Here is a 25133-nt window from a genome sequence, read left to right as displayed (position 1 = left end):
TTCTGTATCCCCTAAATGGGACAGATTTTCTGTGTTCTCTAAATGTTCTTTGCTCATCCAATGCATGTATTGCACTATACAAAAAACCCACATTAGTTACTAAATGGCAAGGTTTATTTTGAGAATGCAATTAGTATGTAAATACCCTGGAAGATGAACAACTACTGTAAATACAGAATAAAGGCTCAAGTGCCATAGCTCTTCTGTTCCTGCATTTGTGTTTTACAAGAAAAGACACAGAGCACTAAACTGCATACCTTCCAAAAAAGGTGCTATAACTAATTTAGAAAGACAATGCCTCAACAAATTAGCATTTCAGATTGACATATGTGTGCATTCATCACCACAAGAATTCAAAACAGGTGTTCAGATAGCCCCATAACATGAAGTTCTTCTGATCCCCTTCAGCTGTGCTTTGAACTACAAGCAATGCCTGTTTTGCCATGCTGCCCTATACTCTGCTCTTCTGCCTCAGCTCCATAAGGCAGGCCACTAATTTTCTCTAATCAGCTGTGTGAGTGTTCGTAAGCCTTGTCAGCTCATTTACAACAGTGGACACCACTACAATAGGAAATGAGCATATTGATTTCACTCAGATCCCTGGGCAGTTGCCAGTTACCAACAGATCTCAGCTGAGTTTGAAAACAGCAACTGCAAAATGACTTTTTCCCTCCTGCTGCCCTCCTCATACTTGCTTCTGATCAATACATCATTCTGATTCACAAACACATCTTCCTCAGGAGGCTTTGACCCAACGAAGTACAATTGCAAGCTCAAAGAAAACGCTGGCATTTATTTTTATGTTGCAAACTAACTCTACATATCCCCTCTCTCAGGATTCAAGGAAAAGTCAACTTTTTTTATTAAAAGGCCCTATAAAAACTGAGGTAAAGTACAAGATTAGAAAGGTAGCTCTACTAGAAATGACAGAGGATGAAATTAATTGCATATCACACCATAAAAAGCACATGGGAATTTGTTTAAACAAGACATAGGTGAGCCTCATAGCAGCAAGAAATTTAATGCTAAAATATATCAGAACTAATGTCTATTCCGTGAATTCTTACACTCAACAGTTACAGTACAAATCAGTTCCATTTCACTGTAACTGCTCCAAAATCAAATGTATATACACATAGATTGAAATAGTCAAAAAGCTGTTTCTAATCTGACCAAGGCTCAACCAAGCAGAGGCACCTATAAATTTTTTTGATATAAGCTTCACAAATTATCTTTCAGCTTTGTCACTTATTATTTGAATTTCATACATACTAACATAATTTAAATATCGAGTGCATTTTGCCCATCTGTACAAGGAAATTTCTGTATAAGGCTGTAACATCTCATCTTCCATCTTCCAATAGGAATGAGCTGGGGGGGGGCAGCAAAAACTACCACTCATGCTTAAGCTCCCTGGAACAGGCTGACTATAAGCATAGCTAGGATAATAATTTGTTCCCTCTTTCAACCTCACATAATACAGTCTTTATTCAGCAAAGTTGTTTCACACTGCCAAACGTCAGCTTTTGCTGTATTAATAGCTGCTCTGGGAGGATCAGTGTTGTGCTATCCTACATTTTTTCCAGGGCCTGGAGATGCAATTTCCTACAATCTGCAGGCAATTTCCCACCAATTTTCTTGGGGAGCTAATAGGCTGTGACAGGAGATGGAGCTAGCAAGCAGCAGGTGGCTTCAGAAAAGACAAATTGCATCTCTGCCACCTAACTGGGCAATCTAGAAAGACAGAGTTTATAGCTTTGTAGTGTTACTGGGCCCCATGCTAACAGCAAACCATTCAAGCTGCTATCTGAATTTCATATTCTTTTCCTTCTGAATTGCTATCACCACACATCACTTTGTTGCACTTTTTATGCGAACGACAGTTAGACACAGATCATGTATGATTACTAGTTTAACTGTCTTTTAACTAGACAAGCCCTGCTAAATGCTATTCACACTCAGAAACATGCAGTCTCTCTGTCAAGCACAAAATATTTTGACTATTTTCATACTTGTTAAGGTACAAAGCAGGTGCCTATGGATAGGGATTTATTTGAAAGCTAAATTCAAATGAGTAAGACAGTGTAAAGTATGGGAACACTAAAATAATCAACAGTGAGCACACTTATTGTGGTAAGAAAGTCCCACTGATTATATATAGTAGAAAATGAAAGCTTTAAAAAAAAACCAAATATGACTGGTAAGTTCTCCCTCTACTCTCGCAATTTTTGAAACCAAGACATTTACCTGAGCAGTTAAAACAATTCAAAACCACTCACCCAACCATATACCTTGCAGATTGAAAATTATTTAAAGACTAGTAAAGCTGTAAGAATGTATCATCATATCCACTTCGACAGAAATGAAACTGATTTAAAGCTGCTAACCCCCACCTAAGCTACAAACAAACAAAAAAAATTAATGAACTAAAGAAAGTGATTCAAAGGCACATAACACTAGCAACTATTGCAAGTTATATCTGTCACTGTACTTCCCCTTACTGTTACAAATAACTCAGGGGATAAATACTGTAAATGCATTCTATTACAAAACCCTGTATATCTGTATGTTTTTCTTCAAAATATAGAAGAATACCTTTCCAAAGGCATGGAGATTATTAAAAACAACCAACAATAGTAAGGAAATTATAATTAACAAAATTTGCAAGGTTAATATTTTTCTCTTCCACCCCCCTCCAAGAATAAATTAGATAAAAACAATCCCATCTAAATTATTGCTGTCTGTTGGGAGACAAAATTAGTACTGAGATATATAAAATTTTACTATAATTCAACCCTAAGGATTTTTTTAATTACTTGAGTAATGAAAAAATATAAAATTACAGTGAACAAAGTATTGAAATATTCTAACATGCATTTTGAAGCTCTCACATTTAAACCACTTGTCATTAATATCCCCATTTTATATTTGTGGTTTTTAATAAATTACAGTTTGATAAAATACTGAAGAACCAGTCAGAATTATAAATAAGAGTACCAGGTCAATAACTTGCACTCAACAAAGAAGAGTGTCTACATAAACAAATAAAAAAGCTATGAAAACCACTCAAAATCCAGAAGTATTTCCTTTTACAGATTCACTGATAAAAACAAGAGAATATCAGGATTTGAAAATCCTGAATATGACAAATGAAAACTAATGATTTATCTATACCAGTCTATAAACTTCTGGAAGTACACATTCAAAAATTTAATTATATCATAGATTTGTGAATATTCACTCAACTGCTGTTAGAAATACACATCTCACATACTTAACAACCAGAAAGACAGAGAAAGGTAGAAGTATCATGTATGTATAACTCATTAAAACATCTCTAGAGGTCTAATATATATATTCAGGTAGAAACACAGGGGAGCATGGTAGTAAACTGGTCCCTGTATGAAAAAGGAAACTTATTGCAGGAAGTAAATTTAATGGGGCCACAAAAGTTGAATCACTCTAAAGTTTTGTTGCATGCATGGCATGCTAAGCACATACCAAACTGACATTAAGGATATTTACATACTTAACAACAGTGTTTGGTTGATTCATCAACAATTAAAAATATTTCAAATTTGTAAAGCCATCAGATTGTATATGTACTTGTAACCAAATTAAAAAAATAGGCAGGTTCAATTGCACCAAAAAAACCCCAAACCAATAGATGACTATTTTTTAAGAATAAAGGGAATCTTCACAGCTCTGCAAGATATCTTGCTACAGTAAACCACAGTTATTAGCTTATCATAATTGCAGCCAAATTTTTAAATAGTGGGGTAATCCACTGTGGATTGCGGAAGGAAGTGTGACAAAGATTGTGAAATGAACAGATGAATTTTATTTTAAACTAATTAGGTTCACTACCAGGAAAGTAACAAGTGATTTTTAAGTTTCTCAGTGCTGTGGGTTAACTTGCATTTATGACCCCTTCATTCTGCTTATTAACCTCTTTAAACTGCCATTAAAATCAGTGCTTGAAGGAAAAACAACATTTATTGTTTGCATTTACAGGCTATCATCTCCATTTTCTATGCTAATGACAGAGTATACAAAAGGGATAATGATAATGGTATGTTTGACTACTTAATCTCCAAACTATGTGTTGTCTTTGCCTCTAACTCATTTTTGGCAGAAGACAGATAGAAACAGGGTTTCAGAGATATTATACCTTTGTACTGTGAAAATGGCAAAGGCAATGTTCACAGTACAAATGTTCTGTACACAACAGAACTGTTTAGTGTTCCTTGAGGTATCCTTTCTATGAATCAACATAACCTTACAGTAGGCAAAATCACATGTGAAATTTTATGAGAGGAAAGAAAAGATCTCAAAATTTTAAGCTTTATCTCAGGAGCCACCACAGAATTTTTCTATGGAGAGTCAACCACACTGACCATCAATTTCACAAACAATAAAAGTATGGAACAATGCAGCTATTTTATTTCTGGGTGCTTGCTTTAGTAAGAGATATTAGTACAACATACACTAACTCATGTAATCTATGTAGTTATCCACCTAAATATTCAATCAGATTTTTCTGTAGTCTGTGTATCACCAACAGGCTTGTAAGCCACAAAATTCTTACTAAGGTATAGTAGAGAGGATATAGCCAGAAAGGACACAGACTGTTGTTCACCTTACAGGAGTGAACTGTGGAAGCCCACAAAAAGAAACATGGGGAAAAAACAAACAAACAACCCCCCCCCAAAAAAAAAATTTTTTAAATGTTCAGATTTGAAAATGAAACCTGCTCAGATCTGAAAATAATTAACATTTGTCCCTAAAACACAAATTTTTTGGTATTCAGTTTCTGAACAGCACTTTAGCCTCAAGAAAACACAAATCCATCTCTCTCAAGAATTAATGTATCATAGAAGTAATAGGTTTTGAAATACAGTATCTTCAAGAACATTTCACCCTTTAAAACAATTATTCATTCTTCTAATTTCCCTTCATGTTTTCTTGTTGTATTCAATTTATAATTTTTATGTAAGATGAAAAAAGAAATAAATCAACACAAAATAATAAAAAAACAAGCCAAAACATAAAACCAACTAAGTCCACCCATGTACTTAAAAGTAGGCTTGAAACAGGTTTTGTTGCTTTAGAAAACATCTAAGTGATTGTTTGAGCTCTCCTAGTTGAACAAAAATTCTGAATAAATTCCTCAGAAATGTCAGTAAGCTAGAACCATAGGGCAGATTTTTCAAGCACCCAAGTCCTACATGTCTGGTTTCCCTAGAAAAATCTACCACACTGCACTAAGCTCTTAAGCTGCAACAGGACACATTTTCAGCATGCTGCTGAAAATGGGATTATCAATTGCTTAGAAGTGGATCTTGAGCTACGAAAATATAAGGTAAAGGGAAATATTGAGAACCAACTGTGATTTAACTCCCTCTTAGGATTAGATGACTGCTTATGGATGTCAAAGAAACTTACAGTTCCAATACACAGCCCAAATGTCCTTGAATTAATATGCAGAAACATTAGAACAACCTTACTGACAAATTGCATACTGGAATCTCATTCTTAGTGAATTTTGTAGATTTCATGTTAGATTACCCCTAAAATGTATGTGTGTGTAAGCTCTCATTTTCTCTTGTCCATCAGTGTGCCCAGGTAGCCAAGAAGGCCAGTGGTATCCTGGCTTGTGTTAGCAATGGTGTGGCCAGAAGAACTAGGAAAGGGATCTTCCCTTTCCTTAGCATGGGTAAGGGAGCATGTCTCATTCTCAATTCAGTTTTGGCCCTGCACTACAAGAACAACCTTAAGCAGTGTCCAGAAAAGAGCAAGGGAGCTCGTGAAGGGTCTGGAGCATAAATCTTTTAAGGAGTGGCTAAGGGAGCTGGGGTTGTTTAGGCTGGAGAAGCAGTGGCTCAGGGGTGACCTTATTGCTATTTATAACTACTTGAAAGGAGGGTACAGCCAGGAGGGCGTTGGTCTCTTTTATCAGGCAACTACTGACAAGATAAGAAGATATAGCTTCAAGCTGTGCCAGGAGAGGTTCAGGTTGGATATTAGGGAGAATTTTCTTATAGGAAGGATTGTCAAGCATTGGAATGGGCTGCCTATGGAGGTGGTGGAGTCACCACCCATGCAAGAAATGACTGGATGCAGCACATGGTTCTAAGGTTTAGTTGACATGGTCAAGTTCATTCAAGAATGGGACTTGATGATTTGGAGGTCTTTTCCAACCTAAATGATTCCGTAATTCTGTCTCTCCATGTATTCCCTGCCATGAACACCTTCTTTCATTCTGGTGTTCATCAGGTTCTATTCTGAGTTGCTTCCCCTCTCGAAAAGACACCATGACTGATGTCTTGTATAAATCTACATCCTCATGTTCTTCCTATGTACTTGTGGTAGGGAAAAAAAAGGGAATCTTTCAAGGAGAGAGAAGAGTTAGAGCCAGTCCAGCTTCTCCAGTGAAGTGATTTAAGAGGTAAACGCTTTTTCAGTAGTGTGAAATCTGAAGTCAGTACTATTCCTTAACCTGAAAACATCAAAATCCACCTTCTTTATTACTAGAATGGTGGAATTTCCCCATCAACTCAAAATTGCACCAATATAATAAAAAATATGAAGGACTATTCTAACTATCTTACATAATCCCCCAGGTTCATAAGTGGGCCAGTCTTTCCATGAAAACAACAAGCAAAAAAAACCCAAAAAACTCCACCAAAACTAAACACCAAAACCAAAAAGCAAATTGCCAATCTGAATTTAAGTTGCTTACGTAATTTAAACACTTCTGAAAATTCTACTTGTATCACTTGTGCCACAAAAGTGTGACAGAAAAATTACGGTCAACCATTCATAAATTAAAGCATGTATAAGACTAGATGTCTAACATATAAGACAGATATAAACATGTATAAGACAGATTTTATATTGATGTTTACATTTAAAAATAACACTACTGTTAACAGTCTAAGAAATTAATATTTTATTCCTTTTAAGGAACAAAAGGTTTTGAAATGCCAAATGAGATAAAAAGAACTAATGTAAATGAAAATTCTCTCTTAGGTACCAGAGGCTTGTAGATTAACATGGGGAACTATCTTTGTTTGGAATTATAATCAAAAAGAGATAGTTTGACAAACTGACAATTGCATTGTATGGAATAATATGACTTTCTGCACAAGTGATTTATAAAGGGTTATGCCAAGTGCACATATACAAAATATACATATTAGAGCTGACAAAGGATTTTGTTCAGTTGAATTGATATTGTCACATCATCGGTTACTGTTTGCACTGACATCCAAAATGTCCTTTGTAAGGACTCCCTACTTCTATCCAGCACTAGCATTTGGCAGAGTAGCATTTAGGTGTCTCTGAATACTGAGGGCCACCCAGCAAACAAAAACTGTCCCAAAAAGGGGCTAACCAAAGGAATCTATTATGACTGTAAATAAAATTACTAAAAAAAATAATAACTATCTACACTATAGTTACTGGTGTACTTCTTTTTTCCATGTGGCTTTTCCAGTGCCTTTGCTGTTACTGCTTATCTTAGTTGGTCTGTTTCTTCATTCAATATGCAATTATTTCCACCCACTACTTTACACAGAACTTACAGAAGTTAAAAGCTTGACATGTTTTAAATATTTTGGGTTATTGTGTAGACAGATGCCTAGATGTCACTGAATCTATCTTTCCATTAAAAATTACATCTGCAGGTGGAATAGGCTTTACTGCCTGACAGATGAAAAAACCCGCAGTGTTTCATAAACTGAAAGTGAAATCTGAAACAACAAATTGAGATAACTACTTTATGATGCAAGTTTTTAGACTCAAGGTTTAAAGTAGATCTGATGGGGGAAAAAAGAATTAATTTCTTAATTACAATCAAGAAATATATGGTACAAATATGATTAAATCCATTCACATGCATAAATAATGTCCAATTCCATAACTGCTCTGAAACACTGTGAATTTTAAAAGCTAAGAAGACGAGGTATTTTATGATTTTCCTAATACTATGATTTTAAACCTCCTGATTGCCAAGAATGTGGTCTTACTACCAAGCACTATGTTGCAACATATAGCAGATCCATTATACTCGTGTTATTTTACTTTAGTTTACATGGATGTGTTAGAACACTTGCATTCTTGGTTCCTCTAATATCAACTTAAGAGAATAGCAAAAGAAGACCTATAAAGTAAAAGCCAAGGTGATACCAATTTGGAAAAAACCCAAATGTTCCTAACTACAGAAATTTGCCAGTACTACTAAAGTCAATGATCATTGGCAGAGTCAGATGTTCAGAGAAACTTCAATATGAAAAGGGTAAAAATCAAGTAAAATCTAGTAAACACTTTTTTTTTTTTTAAATTTTGCCTTTTAAAAATGACACAGCATTTCACAGTATTTCAATGTAGCAAATATAGTTAATTCTCTGAAAAGCCTGATGGTTCTGCTTTTGGAGTGAAAGCAACATAGCCAGCACCTAAGCTGGCCTGCCATTTTCATAAGGATACATATTGACAACACAGCAATTGACAAAGATATAGATACATATGGATAGAACACTAATTTTAAATGTCTAGGAGACCAGATTATCCTGAATGGTTAACATTTTACATTCCAAATGCAAAGTTAATACATTAAGGCTATTACAATTCTAAATGCTATAAAATGGTTTCAGTAGAATAGTCATATAAATTGAAAAGAAAACTGTTCAGACTGAAAACTAAGATAAAATTTGCTCCCAGATGAGAAATTCCTTATCTAGCCAATGCATCTGTCAGTCAAACTTGTTTCCTCCTACATGCCTGTCTTTGGAAGAGTAGGGATATAGGTCATTGTGAAATGCTAGCAAAATGAGAAAGCAGATCTTTAGAGATGAGTCTTAACTGTATGCCAGTTTGTGTAATCTGAATTGTTTGTTTAAAGACATCCTTCTGTTCATCTGTATTCTCCATTAGCAACAGAAATCCTAATTAAATTACAGAGTGCAGGAAATGTATGGCCCTCACTGGTGCAATAGCTAGGTTTGTCTAGCACACAGTGGTAGAACTCATTTATCTGAAAAAACACTGAATAAAATTAACACATTCTCCCCGATCCACTGCTCTTGAGTACATAAGGAAAACTTGAAGATGCATAGCTTTGGTAACTGGATGCTTAGCATGGCTCTTCACAGATGTATCACACTCATGCCACAGGGGAAAGGACTCAAAGATTGCTCCATGTGAATGCATAGAGCCTACAGGCCGGTGTAACATGGGACACTCAGGAAAATTAATTCTAGTTAATTCGTAGAGTGGATTAGTTACAAATCAAAATATTCCTTTGTCAACATTCTCACAAGACATTAAGAAGCAAATTTAACTTAGTTTAGATTAATTCACTTCACTTGCAGCCCTGAAAGTATTTAACATCTTTAAGTGATCCCCTGTAAAACTCACACTTTTGGTAATTTACCTGAGTATCTAACTCTAAATGAGATTTTAAAAAGGAAATGGTCATTAACTACCACTTCTCTGTAAAATATGAAGGATATAACTTATCTAGCTTTTCTCATCACAGATATCCTCTGTTAACGAATAAAAGCTCTGATGTACTTAGCTGAAACGCAGTCTCACATGAATTCTGTTCAACTGGGGAGAAAAGGAGAGGGAAGTCCCTTTTTTTCTAGAGAAATGAGTGAATGAGTTATGATCAGGCACATATTACTGTTTCTGTCAAAAAACATATACATGGGACATCAGAATAAACTTAAAATAAACAGCACAGCTTTATGAAATGTTCAATTTTTATATTTACACTATAATTAGTACAAAATTGCCTTTTAAGTTTTCTGTAGCACAAGACAGTATCTACCGGACTTGATACCCTAGTATGTCAAAACAACTACTTTGAAGTATGATAAAGGAATCTAGGAATAGTTATAAAGAATAAGACACCATTTTCAAACTATACATAGTGTTTGCTTTTGATTCTAAAAAGGTACTTATATCCCCAAAAGGTTTTTAATTTTAAATAAGCAGGGCAGACAGGGAGGGGGCAAGGGGGAAGACTGGTTGTTGATACTAAAGCCTTTACTGTAGTAAACTAAATATATTTACAATTTATACAAATGTTTGACCCTCAACAAAAATATAAAAACATATCACAAGATGTAAAACCAGGAAACAAGTTCATCTGAGACATTACTGCTCTACACAGGACAGAATGCAACTTGAACTGCAAGGAACGGAAAGGTATTTATCCCCCATATTCAGGCAATGAGAAAAATTTGCATGAGGTCATAAAGAAAGAAAAAAAATAAAAGGCTGCAACATTCTTCAGTAGACTTGGCTTTTAAAAACTATGTCAAAAACCTAGGCTAAATCTGTCCGTCTTGCCTCTGTGTTCCGTCTGGTCCACGTAGTCAGTCTTTAGTTGCTGGATGTTGCCTTCTATTTTGAAAAATCGGAGTAGTTTCATGGCAAGGTCTGGAACCTCAACACTTTCGTTCCTTTTAAGAGTCAAAACCTTTTTACTTCTGCCATTAAGAACAATTTGGGCCAGTTCAACTTCTAGAAGTTATATCCCCATCATATTTTTCAGTAGATAACTTCATAGACTGTAGCTTTTTTGTCTCCAGAGCCAGTGACTATGTACTTATCATCCACAGAGATGTCACAACTAAGCACTGATGAAGATTCTTTTGACTAGAAGAAAAATAGAAATATATCATTAAAAAAAGTCAGTTACCCATTTTGGGTAGATCACATAAATGAAGATATCTGAGTCCACTCTTGGGACTCTGGGTATTCTAACTTTTTCTTTAAAAGCAACATCACTCTCACCTGGAAGATACTGGCTCCATAAGGAGTTCTCCACGCATTAAGAAGGTTATCTTTCCCAGTACTCACAAACCATTTACCTAAAATATAAACCAGAAGGACTATGAAAACATGAAATATACTCTGACAAATTTTGTATTTTCAATTCTTATCAATGAAATCTGGTAATTAATTACCATTATAAAAGCTGTCACCACTAATCAACATAGTACTTTTGCTTACAATCAGTGTGGACACTTGCACTTTTGCAATGCGTTACACGCTAGTAAATCCCTAGACTCTGTAAAGAGAAATAGCTTTTTACACATGAATCAATCCTCACAGCAGCCTTTAGACAAAAGGATGGCTGTTTGTAGATAAGTCCATGTGAATTCATAAAGCAGAGATATTTATTCATTACTTAAACTGAAATCCTAAATAAATTTTGATTATCAAATGAGCTATGACTATATCATAATTAATCAGCAAAACACAAATTAGAGCCCTGATCTCCAGTTCTGTGTTCAGGGCAACTTACCACAGTAAGCAAACTTGAGTGACAATACACAACTCTCATGAAGGTGCAGTTGATATTTGTCTGGTTTATTTACATGTAGCACTTCTACATTGCTGCTCTCCATTCCCACAGCTAGCCATTCACCAGTAGGACAATAACCAAGGGAAAATATCTGAAAATTAAACCACATTTACACCTTTTATTTTTTTCCTAAAGATAGTTCTTTCTTCTGAAGTTAAAACTAACTGGGAGAGGGAGAGAGAAATAAGGGCAAATTCAAATAGTTCAATAGTAAGACTGCAGTTCAAAATCCAAGTAACTAAATAACTCCTGTTCTTAGCTATTAACTTAGGAAAAAAGAGTAGTGTCAGGCTCTCATTTTTTTCTGGATTCTAAGTATATAAGAAAGCTTCAAAATACTGTGTTGTGAGCAGCCAAAAGGAAGAGCGGGAACAATGTGCCAGTTGCACTGGACTCAATCTCACCTCTCATCCTAAATGTTTCCCTCTCACAGCACACAGTTCCCCAAGATGTAGGAAAATCATGTTACCTGTGATGTGAAGTCATGCTGCTGTAGCTGTCTCCCCTCTCTTAAGTCCCAGGATCTGACAGTGTTATCCAAACCACCTGTCCAGAGCTTGGTACCATCATTAGAAATGTCAATACAGCTGGCTCCATCTGTGTGGCCCTGGAATTGCCTGATAAAAAAACAGATTGAATAATTATTTCCTGCCAGAGCTCAAGGTAAACACTGTTGTGATGTTAGTTTTGGACTCCGTACATGTGTGTCATCTCTTCTGTGTCTGCCGATGAGCAAGAATGAGCCCCTCCCTTTTTCTAAGCATTAAATACCAGCACTACAAAAACATTTTCCAGGTGGTAGAGGAATGAACTGCATCATGGCCAGCTGAATAAAGTCAAATCTTTCCTATCAGGTTTTGAAAAGCAAAAAAACCCCACCTCGTGAGAATAGTAAAGCACAGTAACTATAGTTAAAACCACTAAGGGCAAGTCAGATTATATCAAGTGCTCAGGGAGCAAAACTTCCAGCTTTAGAAAACAGCTTCTGTATTTTTCTTTGGCTGCAAGTCAAGAAGAAAAATAATAAGATATTAATAGAAAGAGATCCAGATAGAGATCCAGAAAATTAAACTCTAGCATTGTTGAGTCACAAAGTTGTATTCTCTGTGGCAGATTAGAAAAATCTAAGTGGTGCAGTCCTTCTCATTAGGAACTGCCAGCTTTCAGGAACCAGAAGGTCATCTCAAGTTGTTCTTAAGCCTTTGGTAAAAGCATTCTTCCTGCATTTTTCATCACCAATCAACTAGCAAAATCCTGTGCCTCAGTGTGAAAGGTGGATGGCAGGTGGGGAAAAGAAAACGAGCTTGGGAACAAAGGATATGAATCACTAAGAGCTGCCATGGAAAGGTCAAGAGGTACATTTTGTTTTGTACCTCTAGTCTCAAAATTCCATGTGTCAGCAAAATCAGCTAGCAAGTGTGTGGTAGTTTTAATCTAGGCCTTCCTTGGTGACCAGTTTGTAACCAAGGAAGAGGCAGTGTTCCCAGTATTCCATACAATTTTTACATAAATCGGGGTATAAATAAGAAGGGAGGAGAGGCCTTCGCTCTCTTCTCTTCCGGCAAGGTTCAGAAACAGTGGGTCCCTGCGTTGGTCTCGTTTATCTAAGGCTGAGGCCTGCAGCGACCGCTGGCATGACACATGGAGGCTTGGAGAACGCTGGCCGTGTCTGCCAATCCTGCTTTTTCTACGGGATGTGGTGAAATCTGTTTTGTTAGTTATTAGTATAGTTCTTGAGTTTGATTACATATACCTGTTCGGTGTCCCTTTTTGTCCCTTTTTTCCCCTTTCCCTATCCCTTCGGGGGTGTTTGGATTCCCTTTTGCGGTATACATAGCATCTTAACTGTATATAACTGTAATATACATAAAATATATATTTTTTTTTTATATAACTAGCTTGATTTTGGGTTCTTCAATTTGCATGTTTTTTTTTTCCTTTGCCCTCGGGGGAAGAAGGGAGGGGGAAGGGTGGGCTGCTACTGTGAGTTTGGGCATTTGGTAGGGAGTCAGGTCCAAACCATCACAAAGTGGTGGGAACACCCACAGTAAACATTTAAAAAACAAGACAGTTATAGATGGAGAAAGTGTACCTTTACAGGGGCTAAGCATGTACAGGGCAAATTGAAGATTTTATATGAATAAAATTGTATTTATTGACTCAAAAGTTCAACAAAGTAAAATTTGCAAACACATTAACATGATTATTTGCATACAATTTTAAGCTAATTACTGATATACAGGAAGTTTAATTTAAACACAGCAGACTAAGCATATTCTTAAGTGTTTGTGTTCAGAACTTTTAAGGTAACATGGTCTTATGTTAATAAGTAATTAGACTCTCTCTTCTCAAAATATTGTAAGCCATCACTACTTTGGTAAGCAAAAATTTATCAAATTTATATTCTAGTTAACCCCTGTGCTGTCCTAAAGAACTGAGGTTCTACACTTTCATTAACTTCTGTAAGATTAATTTTCCTACTTAACATCATTAAATAAGAATTGAGAATTCTTTTTATTATTTAACAAGGCTTAAGACAAAGGCAAAGAACAACCTCAGAGTTCCCTAAAAGGCATGTTCAGTCTATACTAATCACCAACCAGCAGAAATGCTGCTCGTAGAAACCTGCAGACCAATCCCAACTATTAGAAACTCACAGGAACTTTTACACTGACTGCAGTAGGTTATGTACCAAACCATTAGGCCGTGAAAGTACATCTTCCAAGATTAGGCTGAAGCTACCAAAACTACTTTCTTGCCCACCTGGGTGCAAGCCATAGTCTTTGAATAAGAGATATAATTTACTTTGCTGTCAGGAAACCTATTCAGGGAGATAAATATTTATGTAGCTGTCCAAAGAATAACTTCTATTAAAATTTTCTGTAAACAAGTAATGACTCACCTGACCAATGTCTGATTGTGCAGATCCCACACTGCAATGTTCCCATCACTGCAGCAGGAAAAACACACCTTGGAATCAGGGCTGATAGCCAGTGCATAGCAGGCAGGTGCTGAGGATGTCAGCTCTGCTTTTATACGAGGAGTTGGTGCTGCCAGGTCCCATATGGATAATGTGCTGGCTTCCCCGCCAACTATAAGGGTGCATCCATCAGGCAGCAATTTACAAGAGCGGATGTAGTTATCTCTGTTCTGTACAACACAAATCATCTCAGTTATGTTACTACATGCCTGCCAGTAATGACCACTAATATGATTCTAACTACATCAAAGTTTTAAAGAGTTTGCTATTTTTTCCATTACTAAAGTACTGAAGAGGAACCAGCAGATTCTAAAAGGTTTCAAACATCTACTTCTCATCACTAATTAGAGACTGCAGCTGCGGAAATTAACACTGCAGACTCCTGTTGCTACAGACTATTCTGTTGCAAACCTGATGAATGGCAAGTTTTCTCATTACACAAAAACAGAGACAAAATAAGCTTGCATTTCTGCAAATCCACTCCATCAGTGCTAGGCAAGTAACAAAAGGATAGCAATAAATAAAGCGTAAAGGTGGTTGTTACCATCTTATAAAACATGAGATTGTCACTCCTCATGTGAATGAAAGAACTATGAAGGTTCTCAGCAGCCCTGCATAAGCCAAGCTGCATTCTCTTTAAACTTATGCACAAAAATCATCAACATAATGGGTGGAAGAGTGGAGAAGAGGGAGAAAAAAATTATTCTACTCAGAAATCTGATCTAATCTGTTATTGACTCTTAGTGATGACATTTATCCCTAAACAAACCAGCACCATTCTCTGTAACTTGTTATGTGCTAAAAAAGAAAACACCAGGAAACAGATCTGCCTGTGATTTCCTTGTCATATGAACAAAATTCAGTCAAGGACAGATATTTTCCTTATTGAGTCTCCAAGGAGAAGCTATCAGTGTGGAAAAGTTCCTGTTCACCTACCAGGCAGTCCAGCTGAGAGACAGGGCTCTTGTTGCCAGGCTGGCTGATGTCCCAGACTTTGACGCACCCCTTCCCACCTGTGTACACGTGTCTTGTGGGGTTGCTGATGGTAACTGCACACACAACTTCCCCGTGGTTCAGAGTGTTGATCTGACGGGCATGGCGAGGGATTCCTGGACCAATGAGGGCATCAGGAGGGAAAGGAACTGGCTGCATCTGACCATCTGCAGTAACGTGAAAGGAGTAGGCTCTTTTTGGGGAACAGAAAGAAAAGTGAAGACAAAACAAACAAACAAACAAAAATCAGCCATTATAGTACTATGATGCAAGAAAAACACAGTATTTTTTATTTTAATTCTTTGCCAATCATCTTTTCATGAAAATCAGAGCTATAGTGCCCAGTAATACAGGCACATGAAACCTCAGAGGGAGATAAGGATTCACAAAAGAAATTTTCAGCTTGCCTCAATGTAAGTGTTTCTGTAGTGAGGAAGCAGGTTAAATCCTACCCTTAAACCTAAAACCTAGGGTCATGGCTGCAATCCCTCAATCACCTGGATAATCAAAAGAACTTTCAGCTCCTGGTTTCTAGCCAGCAGTCTCAAGTCTCTGCACCACAAGTCCTACAGCAGCAGTCCCTCACCTGCCACTACTGTCTCATCCTTTTTCCAGGAGGCTTGCACCTGTTGCCTTGCAGTAGCACTAGCCAAAGATAAAGTTTTGCTTGATTTCTGCATCTTAGCTGTAACATCACCACCAGCTGTGCTCACATGACCCTCTTTCTATCTGTTAACTCGTGCTTTAAGGAGAAAATAGAAACATGTAGAGTGGTTGATCACACCTTTCCTCAGAAAGCCAATACCATCATATCATAATTGTCTTCCTGAATAAATATACTGAAAAGCTGAAAGGCTCAGTTTTCCAGGTACTCTTGGCTCTTCTGAAACACCTTTTATTTGTATTCAGTGCATGATTTCAAGCATATGGAAACTGAGGGTTGAGGAAGTGAAATCCCAGCACTGAATAAAAACACTCCTCCTTAGGGAAAGTACCATGAAGAAATTATTTCTTCATAGTCACTGAAATGTTGAAGTCAGCTGTACTCAATGACAAGGGCACAAACACCAACTAATAAAGGTTTCAGATACAGAGGTTTCTTCACTTGTTTTAAATAATAATGAAGATACTACTGCAAAAGACTGGGTTTTGTTATACTAGTGAGCTCCTTTTTTGCTGTGTGTGCTTTAAGCACATCCGTATCTCAGGCTTTTGATGCTGCTGTTACATAAATAGCATTCTTCAAGAGGTCAAACTGGATAAAAAATGGTGAGCTGTGAGTATTCATTTTTTTCTTTTTACTAATGATCTGCCATCTCTCTAGTGATACCTTTATTTTTCTAATATATTCTTGTGTTCAGAATTGCCCTTTCTTTTCCAAATCTACTTTCTTTCTCAGAAAACTTCACTGTATCTCAACTATTAGTATTGCATCCGTCTTCCAAGAACCTAACAATAGATATTTCTATTTAATCTTCTGTTCTGAGCAATAAGCTAGTATTTTCAAAGTATTTTATTACATGTTCCCAAGTATCACCCAGTTTGAAATGAAGGAACAAGCAAGATGCATGGATCTGTAACAGACATCACAAAGCAACTGAACATCCCCAGAAGCAGAGCAGAAGATATTGCTTTGAAAAAGAGTGAGAAGAGGAGAGATGAAAGAACTCTACAATTCTTGCATACAGAAGATAACAGTGGAAACAGTCACCCCATAAAATATCACTGTTTTTTCTGAAGGGAAGGGTAAAACCTGGTGAACAGTAACTGCTTTAAAACAGAGAAGAAATTAATAGTGCATATAAATGCAATTCCTGTACTTCATTCATGTTTCATGGTAGGACATATGAGTGGAAAGACTACTCAGAAAATACACAGAAAGAGAGGATGAGCAAGTGCAAAAGATGATAGATCTCTTATATCATAGAAATTCCAGGAACAGGAAATGTAAGATAAGAAAGGAAGTTCAAAGTTCACTCACTTACATGCATACAAGGCACACAGTATATCAAATGTATTTTGTCCCATGGCACCCTTGCTCTTTGTATGAAAAATTACAGTAATGATAAAGATTTAACTAGAAATCTGTATCCAAGAGGAATAGAGACAAAACTGTCCCAAGGTAGCTATTCATTAAACAGATCAGACACAGGATGGGAGAGAAAACAGAATAGAGTTGCAACAAGACTGCTTGAGGCTGAACAACTGCTCAGGTTCATCTGTAGAATCCAACTACAGAGTCATAGCACTCAAGACACTGAAAAGCTGGGCCCCATCCTGGGCTTTCAAATCAAAGTCAGTTGCAGAATATTTGTTAGCAGTAAGAGCACACAGAACTACACAACTTTGAAGTCTCAGCCTGCCCTTGCTTTTATCATAAAGTAAAACAATTAAGCAAGTATTAGGCAATTTCTTCCAGCATGTTCAAGATGATTAATTTACTTGTCTGTGACTTTTTTTTAACGAAGGTTACACCTCAAATGTTCTGTTCAATTCAAAATACCTAAATAATTGGTGTTTTGAAATGCTTAGATGCATACACAGAGATTCTCAGTTCTTGATTACATGGGGTGTCAGGAAGACAATAGAATACTTTTCAATACTTTTCAAGTACACAATTTCATGTGTACTGTAGAATTGTCATGACTCTCCTGCTCTGAAACATGAGAGACCCACCCAATGTATGTTTCATCATGTAGAATTCCAGTATGCCTGTGTCTAAAAAGTGTGGCTATACCAATCATAGAAATAATCTACTTATCATCATGAGCTGGCATTTGCTTCTAAGACTAGCTGATCAGGACCCAGGATGACTGAGTTTGATGGCCCAACAAACAGACAAGTTATAGTTTTGTAAAAGCCAAGAGAGATTTTTCTACAATACAAGTTATCTGCAATCCACTGTAGAAAGAAATTGCTAGACTTTGCCAAATCCCACTGCCAAGACAAGCATACAAAAAAGTAAATGCTCCTGTTTGCTTGAAGATATGTGGCATGTAATGCTAACATCATCACTGCCACTATACTTATGGTATGGTGGTCCAGTGACTTGTATCTGCTAAGCATTATGGTACAACTTTTTGTCACACATGCCTTGTAACTTCAACAAAATTTGCATAGTTTGCCAGACTGACTCTCCCTAGACAAGGAAAGCTTCTGTCTCCAGAAGAACACAGTACTGGAGACAGAAGTGCAGGTGACTCTGCAGCTCAGTCGCTGTTATCCTTGGCTTCCTCTCCACAGGTCACCATGGTAAGAGGGCCTACTCTGCTGCTTCTGGAAAGGACTGTACTTACAGTGCTACACTAACAGAAGATTTAATTTTTAATGCACTAAACATATACACAGGCCTGAATTCCCAAAAGTGACAAGCATTTTCATTTTCCAGCCTCAGAAGAGTGAATAGTTAGTAAAATCTGGCGAACTCTTGAGTTCTCAAAAGCTCAAGATATTTCTTAACAAGCAGCAATTGACCACCATCTTTCTTTAGAAATGACAGTGTATGTCAGAAAGTGCTCTTCAGCCTCATGACTAACACAGATTTCTGCCTCACTCTGAGCATTCTGCCTATATGATGGATGGCTATCCAATCATGGATTCCATGAATATCCATCTCTGGTCAAATGACAGTTAGCATTAAGAGATCTCTTCCTTGTGTTGGGCTAACCAAGAATATTGTCTTATGCAAATGCACTTACAATTTAATATAAAACAAACTAAGTACATAGCAACTAATATGTAAACATACACTTGTAATTAAATAAATATTATTAAAAGAACAACCACAAGACAAACTTCTGTGCCTTTTATTTAGAAGAGTAATAGTATACTGTCATTTATATAATTTCTGAGTAACAGAAATATTCTCTCTACTGCAACCAAAGACTTTTCTTCAACTGTGTCAAAGCAGCACTGAGAACCTGCAGAGTTCCTATACACAGCAATATAGTAAGTTTTATTACTACAACCCAGTTTCTCAGTTTAAACCTCCAATTTCCAAATAATTATATAGCAAGTATCATCCGACATGCTAAGGAGAGTTCAGAATAACTAATTCACTACTCAAGGACAACGCTAATAAACTAAACTATATGCCAGTTACTTCAAGCAGTAAGATTGATATAATGTATACAATTCTGACTAATTAAAGTACCATGCCTTAAAAAAAACCAAGAAACCGCCCACAAAAATGCACAAAAACTTGTACTTCATTCCTCTAATTCAGAGTTCTTCAGCTAGCACAAAAATACCTCCAACAGTAAAACAAAAAGGCAGAAAGTTCCTTCTACTCATGAGTGCATTTTACTTTCAGCTTTTCTTTGCATTCAGCTCCTTTTATCACAAGGAACAGTGTGACGAGTGTGGTGTTTCATCATATAGAATAAAATGCCAAACTGTTAAGGACAGTGGTATTTATACAGTGTTTGTACAATGTTTAACTTCATATATGTCATCAAATAATTCTATCCAGAGATATGTGACAGGAACATGCACCGCCCTTACTCTCCTTCAATACAATAAAATTAGCCTTCATTTACAATATCTCTCATTGTACATTCACTGAACAAGCGCAAAGATCAGTAGAACTGAAATCAAGGAATTCCAAAATGGTACACTACACCACTCCAAAACTACTGGTCAGGCTATAACTAGAAGCTGATAGAGTTAACATCTACCACATGAAGTTTCCCTTTCCTATTAAAATGAGAAACATGTATTTTCAGCTCTTTCTAGTGTCTGGGAAAAAAAGTACTGAGAAATATATTTATCCTCAATGCTACCACTAATTCACTATTTTAGACACCAGGGAAGCAATACTGTGGATATAAATCTTAGCACTAATCTTGAAAATCTGTGTTCAGTCCACAATCCAACTATTAGAAGTAATAATTCACATCAACCAGAATAACTAAAAACCAAAAAAGTACCTTACTAGAAATACTATGAAAAGAAAAAAAAAAAAAAAAAAAAAAAAAAGTTACAGTGACACACCACAAACTAATAGTGCAGTGCATAGTTAGATGCATCAAAACAATGGAGCGCAGGACTTAGACACCAAATGTCTACGTCCAAGTGAGTTCTTAACAGGCTACTAATTTTTCTAACAAGCTAGGCATCAACAGATCTCAGAACACACAGGGGTTAAAAAAAAACTATGTGCTAACAGAAATATCTGTCTTTTATAGAAAGAACGGAACTTAATTTTCTCTTGGAAGGAGGACTGGGTGAAAAAAACAGTACTAGCATAACCACTGATAAAAACGCGCAGCCTTGAGCATATGGGTGGGGATTCAGTAGTTCAATTCGAAAATTCTCTTTACCATTTCCAACAAGACTCACTAAAATCCATATCTCATAAAACAAATTCAATGTGACACTTTGACTGCACTCTAGGAAAAGACTGACTTAGAAAATAAATGAGGTGTACTCCACCAGTTTGCATGATTTTACCACCCATGTACTCTGTACAGAAAATACAGGAGACTGATCTAACATAGGTGAGATACTCAAAGATGCTGCAGGTAGTAGAAGGCATCTAGCTAGCTGCAGCCAATCAAGACTAAACATGAGATCATTCTAAAGCTGTCAGTGGAAAGATAACATATGAGTTTATGGAATTTCAGGCTTGCCTCACTAAGATAAGCAAAGCAGTAATAATAATAATGGCCAGTCTTCGCGAGCGAAGATCCGGGGAAGGTCTTTACACCTTCCAGCCTGCGCATTGGATTTTTTAGGTGAGACACAGTGTGCGCGGAACTGAGCCCACCCTTTAATCCTAAGGTTCATCTGCCGGGGCCAAGCGAGCTTGGACGGTGGCAGTGAGGTCCTTAGGACGTAGGTGGGTTGCCTTTAAGGGCTAACGAGCTCCACCTGCCCGGGAGTGGCCCTGACCGGGAATCGAACCCGGGTCTCCGCGGTGATAGCGCGGCGCCTTTACCACTAGACCACCAGGGGCTCTTAGCAAAGCAGTAATTTTAGAGGAAATGTACAAGTAACAAGACCACAAAAAAGCCCAAACATTCTAGAACACATTAAATCAAATGGACAGTAGGGAGTATGTAGTAAAGTAGGTACTATACAAAATAGTGTGAATCAATTGCTAAAAACATTAAAAACAAAACCAAAGAAACCCACACCACCCCCCTCCCACAAAAAAAGAAAAAAAAAACCCCAAACTCAAAAAACTAACACAACCCCACAGATAGTAACTTGGCTATGAAATACCAGGATACAAAGTAAAGCAGCAGACATGCGCTGTCCTTTTGTCTTGAACAGTGCAACAACCAGACCTGATAGCTTACAATATAAAATATTTCCAGGCATTAATACTGAAATAAGTCACTGAAAGCTTATGAATATACTTGTTTAAAAGTAAAAACTTACAGCCATTGGATTATGCAATCTCCAAAAGCATTTTATGTAAGTATGCCAACTTCCATTAAAGTCAGCAAGAATAAGTCTGACACTTAATAAAAGAATGTTTTGAGAACAAAGCCTACTCCTTACTGCACTGAATTTAATTTAAAAACACCACCATCTGATATATAACACCAACTCACTGAGCCCTCACTCTAGTATTCTTGTCAACATACCACCAACTTTAAGTAAAACCAAGATTTAACAGCTTTTTCACACTGCCAACAGATTGATAAGCGTGTTCTCAGAAGCATGGTGGGTAACAACAAAAACACATACAGGATGGCTTTTCAAATAAAGTCCGCTGCTTTCCTACTGTTATAAGAAAAGATCAGAAGAAAATACAGGTTTTTGCCTGTAATCTGGTGTATTTTTAAGGTTGTTTGCAAGACTGACATTAAAACATATCCCTAGTTATTAACAGGAGTTCAAAATGAAAGCAAACAGAAACATGTGAGTTTATAACTTCCACCACAGCCTGTCTTGGAACTTAGAAAGTATCCTACAAGTAATAATTTCTGAATTTTTCCTAAAACTGCAAAATGAAAAATTAAACCAAGACAGATTGGTAAATAACACATTATAAACATGTAACACGAACATTGAGCACAGAAAGTGCAAAATGTGAGTTTCAAAATTATGTACCTGGCTAGAGGAAAACTACTCTAATTGCAACTTCCTGTTGAAAGAGAAGACAGGAATGACCGCCAAGCATGAGGGGACAAAGAAGACGTTGTAACACAGTGTTGAAAAACCTGTTATAATTCTGTCTCATTCTCTCCAGATAAACAGCTGAGTCAACTTTGCTCTGTTAGTACCTGTGTAGACTACTTGTTCAGAAATACCTAAAAAATAATCATATATTTTAACAGGTCATACATGCTCATGAGTCTACTGAATACAATGGGTTCAGTTTCAATGGTTCACCAAAGCCACATTACCTAAAAGTTTAGTGTATGGTGGTGAATTTTACTGCAACATCAAAAAACCACATCATCACAGAAGTATTTTATTTAACAACTGCTTCATCAATAACTAAAACTTGTAAATAAAAAGTTCTTTTGAAAGCTATTCTACATCTATGCACCACCTGCTCCACAACTGCTTCATCCCTCTTTTGCTCTCCAGCTGCACATTCATACAAAAGTTCTAAATAGCTTGCTCCATTGTGCAAGGTGTGTGTAATCTATTGCTTAAGTAACTGCTTCAGATACCCACCATCATCAGCTGCAGACTCTGATAAAACAGGTGCCAGAGAAGAAAGTCTGCAAGCTTGCACTACACATTTATCCTCAGTGCAATGTAAAGTTTAGTTTCAATATGATTTTATCTAACACACTCTACCAGCATCTACCAGTTTGTAGTCCCCCTAACTTCCTCCAGAAAGGATGAAATAAAAAAAACCAACTTAAAGTATACCTTCAACAACTCCTTCTTGGAAATAAGTATATGCATACCTGTTCTGGAATACAAGTACCATTTGAGAATCTTTAAGCTTCTTTAACCAGGAGAAGACTAAAACAACTTCTTGAGAACAACCAGACACTATCCCCTTTGAAATTCTTGTTCACGGAAGCAGTATAATTTTATTCTCTCTAGATATTGTAGATGTTACCAAAATCTTAAAAGTTACTTACGGTTTTCCCCCAGGAATCCCTGCTAGGTTTGGAGGGATTCCAGGTACTCTCATGTGAGGAGGAGGATCAAACCCAACCTGGCAATGAAAAGTGAATTAATCTCACACTTGTAATTTCTCAGTCAGCAAGATCCTTTTCTTCGCTCCCAAGATCTTATGCATTTAACCAAAAGGTGCCTTTTACCAACAGTATTAAATAAGTGCATGACCCTTTACTGGGGGGGCAAAATCAAGATACTTTTCCTGGGCATGCTTCTGATAGAAGCATTCATATGTAAAGAGGAAATCAGTAATATGTATCATGCATTCACACCACTGACAATAACACAAGCACCCCTGTGTTAGTAGGGAATCAAAGTCCTGTTTTAACCCTGGAATTAGAGTCCATGGTATGTCAGCATGGAGCCACGCCAGTGCTCCTTACCTCTGGGAGAGCTAGCATGTACTCAGGCTGTCACAGCGAAGTGCTGGAAATCAGCTCTAGGCCCCAGCTAGGATCTGTGCATGGCTCCACACTGTTCTGTGTGGGCACATCAGCTGAGAGATCTCTCACATTGCGGCATGCAAACAAATTTGTCTCCAGATTAAACAGACTATGCTCTCTTTACATAGTGCAATTCCACTACATTTTTATATCTGAGTAAGTATGCACACCAAATAATCCAAGCAGAAGTTCTGGATGAAAAATACTTCAGTTTTTCTTCTGAATGTTATACCTGGGTAAAAACTATTATTGCCTAAAAAGGAGAGTGTATGTTAATTGGAATTTCCACATTTTCACATAAAAGCGCTGTTTATCAGTTTGAAAAAAGTAATCATACTTAAAATAATGAGATGACAAGCTTAAATCTAATTTTGCAAATTTACAAGTAGGTAAGTTTGTCTATGCATAAAAGTGCCATCAAATTCAAGTTTGCAGAATCAGGCCCCTAGATTATTCTATGCTCCATTTACTTACTGCATCCGCAACAGCAATTATTCTTAACACACCTTAGCAAAGGCCTCCAAGATAGGTACTGATCAACTTCTCAGGTTGATTTCCACAAAAAAAAATAAAATATAGGGACGGAGACATGGATAAAAAAAGCTTTTGCATACTTCAAGATAAATTTGTCATGTCTGTATGGAACAAAGTGTGATTCAGCAAAAAAAAGCCACAGCTTTGTGTAGCCCACAGCTACAATGAAATACTTTGTGGCTATCAAAACTACCTTTTCATTTACAGCATAAAATAATTTTTTGGCATTACTTATCAGTTAAAGCACTGATGAAGTAAAATAAAACCAAAATAAATACACATTAATACACAGAGATTCCCTGTTTTCAAGGTGGAAATTTGTTTCTCCAGCCATGCAGCAAAGTGAAACACAGTGAAGCTGTAAAGTCTCTGGTGCTGTTACAACTTGGGAATTTAGCAGTGATAAATGAAGCACTTTCTCAGTGAACCACAATTCACATGACTGAGATTGCATGCAACGTATGGCTTACCATAGGAGATCTTCCATAGGCAACCACAGCAGCTGCAGCAGCAGCAGCACTCATCTGGGGTGACATATTGTGCAGACTGGCATAGGCTGCCCCTGGACTGGTTAACTCCCCGTTCATGCCAGCATGAGGTACCATTCCAAATGGAGCAGGGTATGGTCCTGGTACTGCCAATGGTGTCCGCAAACCTGCAGCTAGAGAATAATGAAATTAAATACTTTTATTTATATATTCCAGTATAC

At 36.9% G+C, this 25133-nt stretch overlaps 1 protein-coding gene across 4 annotated transcripts in view; it reads right to left on the bottom strand.

Annotated features, from left to right (window-relative positions):
* Positions 1–92: 92 nt before the first annotated feature.
* TLE1 (TLE family member 1, transcriptional corepressor) overlaps positions 93–25133 on the bottom strand; it is an 83255-nt gene continuing 58214 nt past the window's right edge. For all 4 annotated transcript variants that reach the window (XM_050329728.1, XM_050329730.1, XM_050329731.1 and 1 more), the window contains 8 exons: positions 24895–25085; positions 23408–23484; positions 15297–15546; positions 14283–14530; positions 11850–11997; positions 11321–11471; positions 10807–10883; positions 93–10668 (listed from right to left, as the gene is read on the bottom strand). In XM_050329728.1, coding sequence (XP_050185685.1) covers positions 10561–10668; positions 10807–10883; positions 11321–11471; positions 11850–11997; positions 14283–14530; positions 15297–15546; positions 23408–23484; positions 24895–25085 — 1250 coding nt within the window. In that variant the 3' untranslated portion in view covers positions 93–10560. The remainder of the gene's footprint in view (positions 10669–10806; positions 10884–11320; positions 11472–11849; positions 11998–14282; positions 14531–15296; positions 15547–23407; positions 23485–24894; positions 25086–25133) is intronic.

The sequence above is a fragment of the Myiozetetes cayanensis genome, unplaced genomic scaffold (assembly GCF_022539395.1).
Source record: "Myiozetetes cayanensis isolate MyiCay16 unplaced genomic scaffold, myiCay2020 scf4, whole genome shotgun sequence".
Classification (NCBI taxonomy): Eukaryota; Metazoa; Chordata; class Aves; order Passeriformes; family Tyrannidae; genus Myiozetetes; species Myiozetetes cayanensis.
This window is presented reverse-complemented; position numbering and strand designations above follow the sequence as displayed.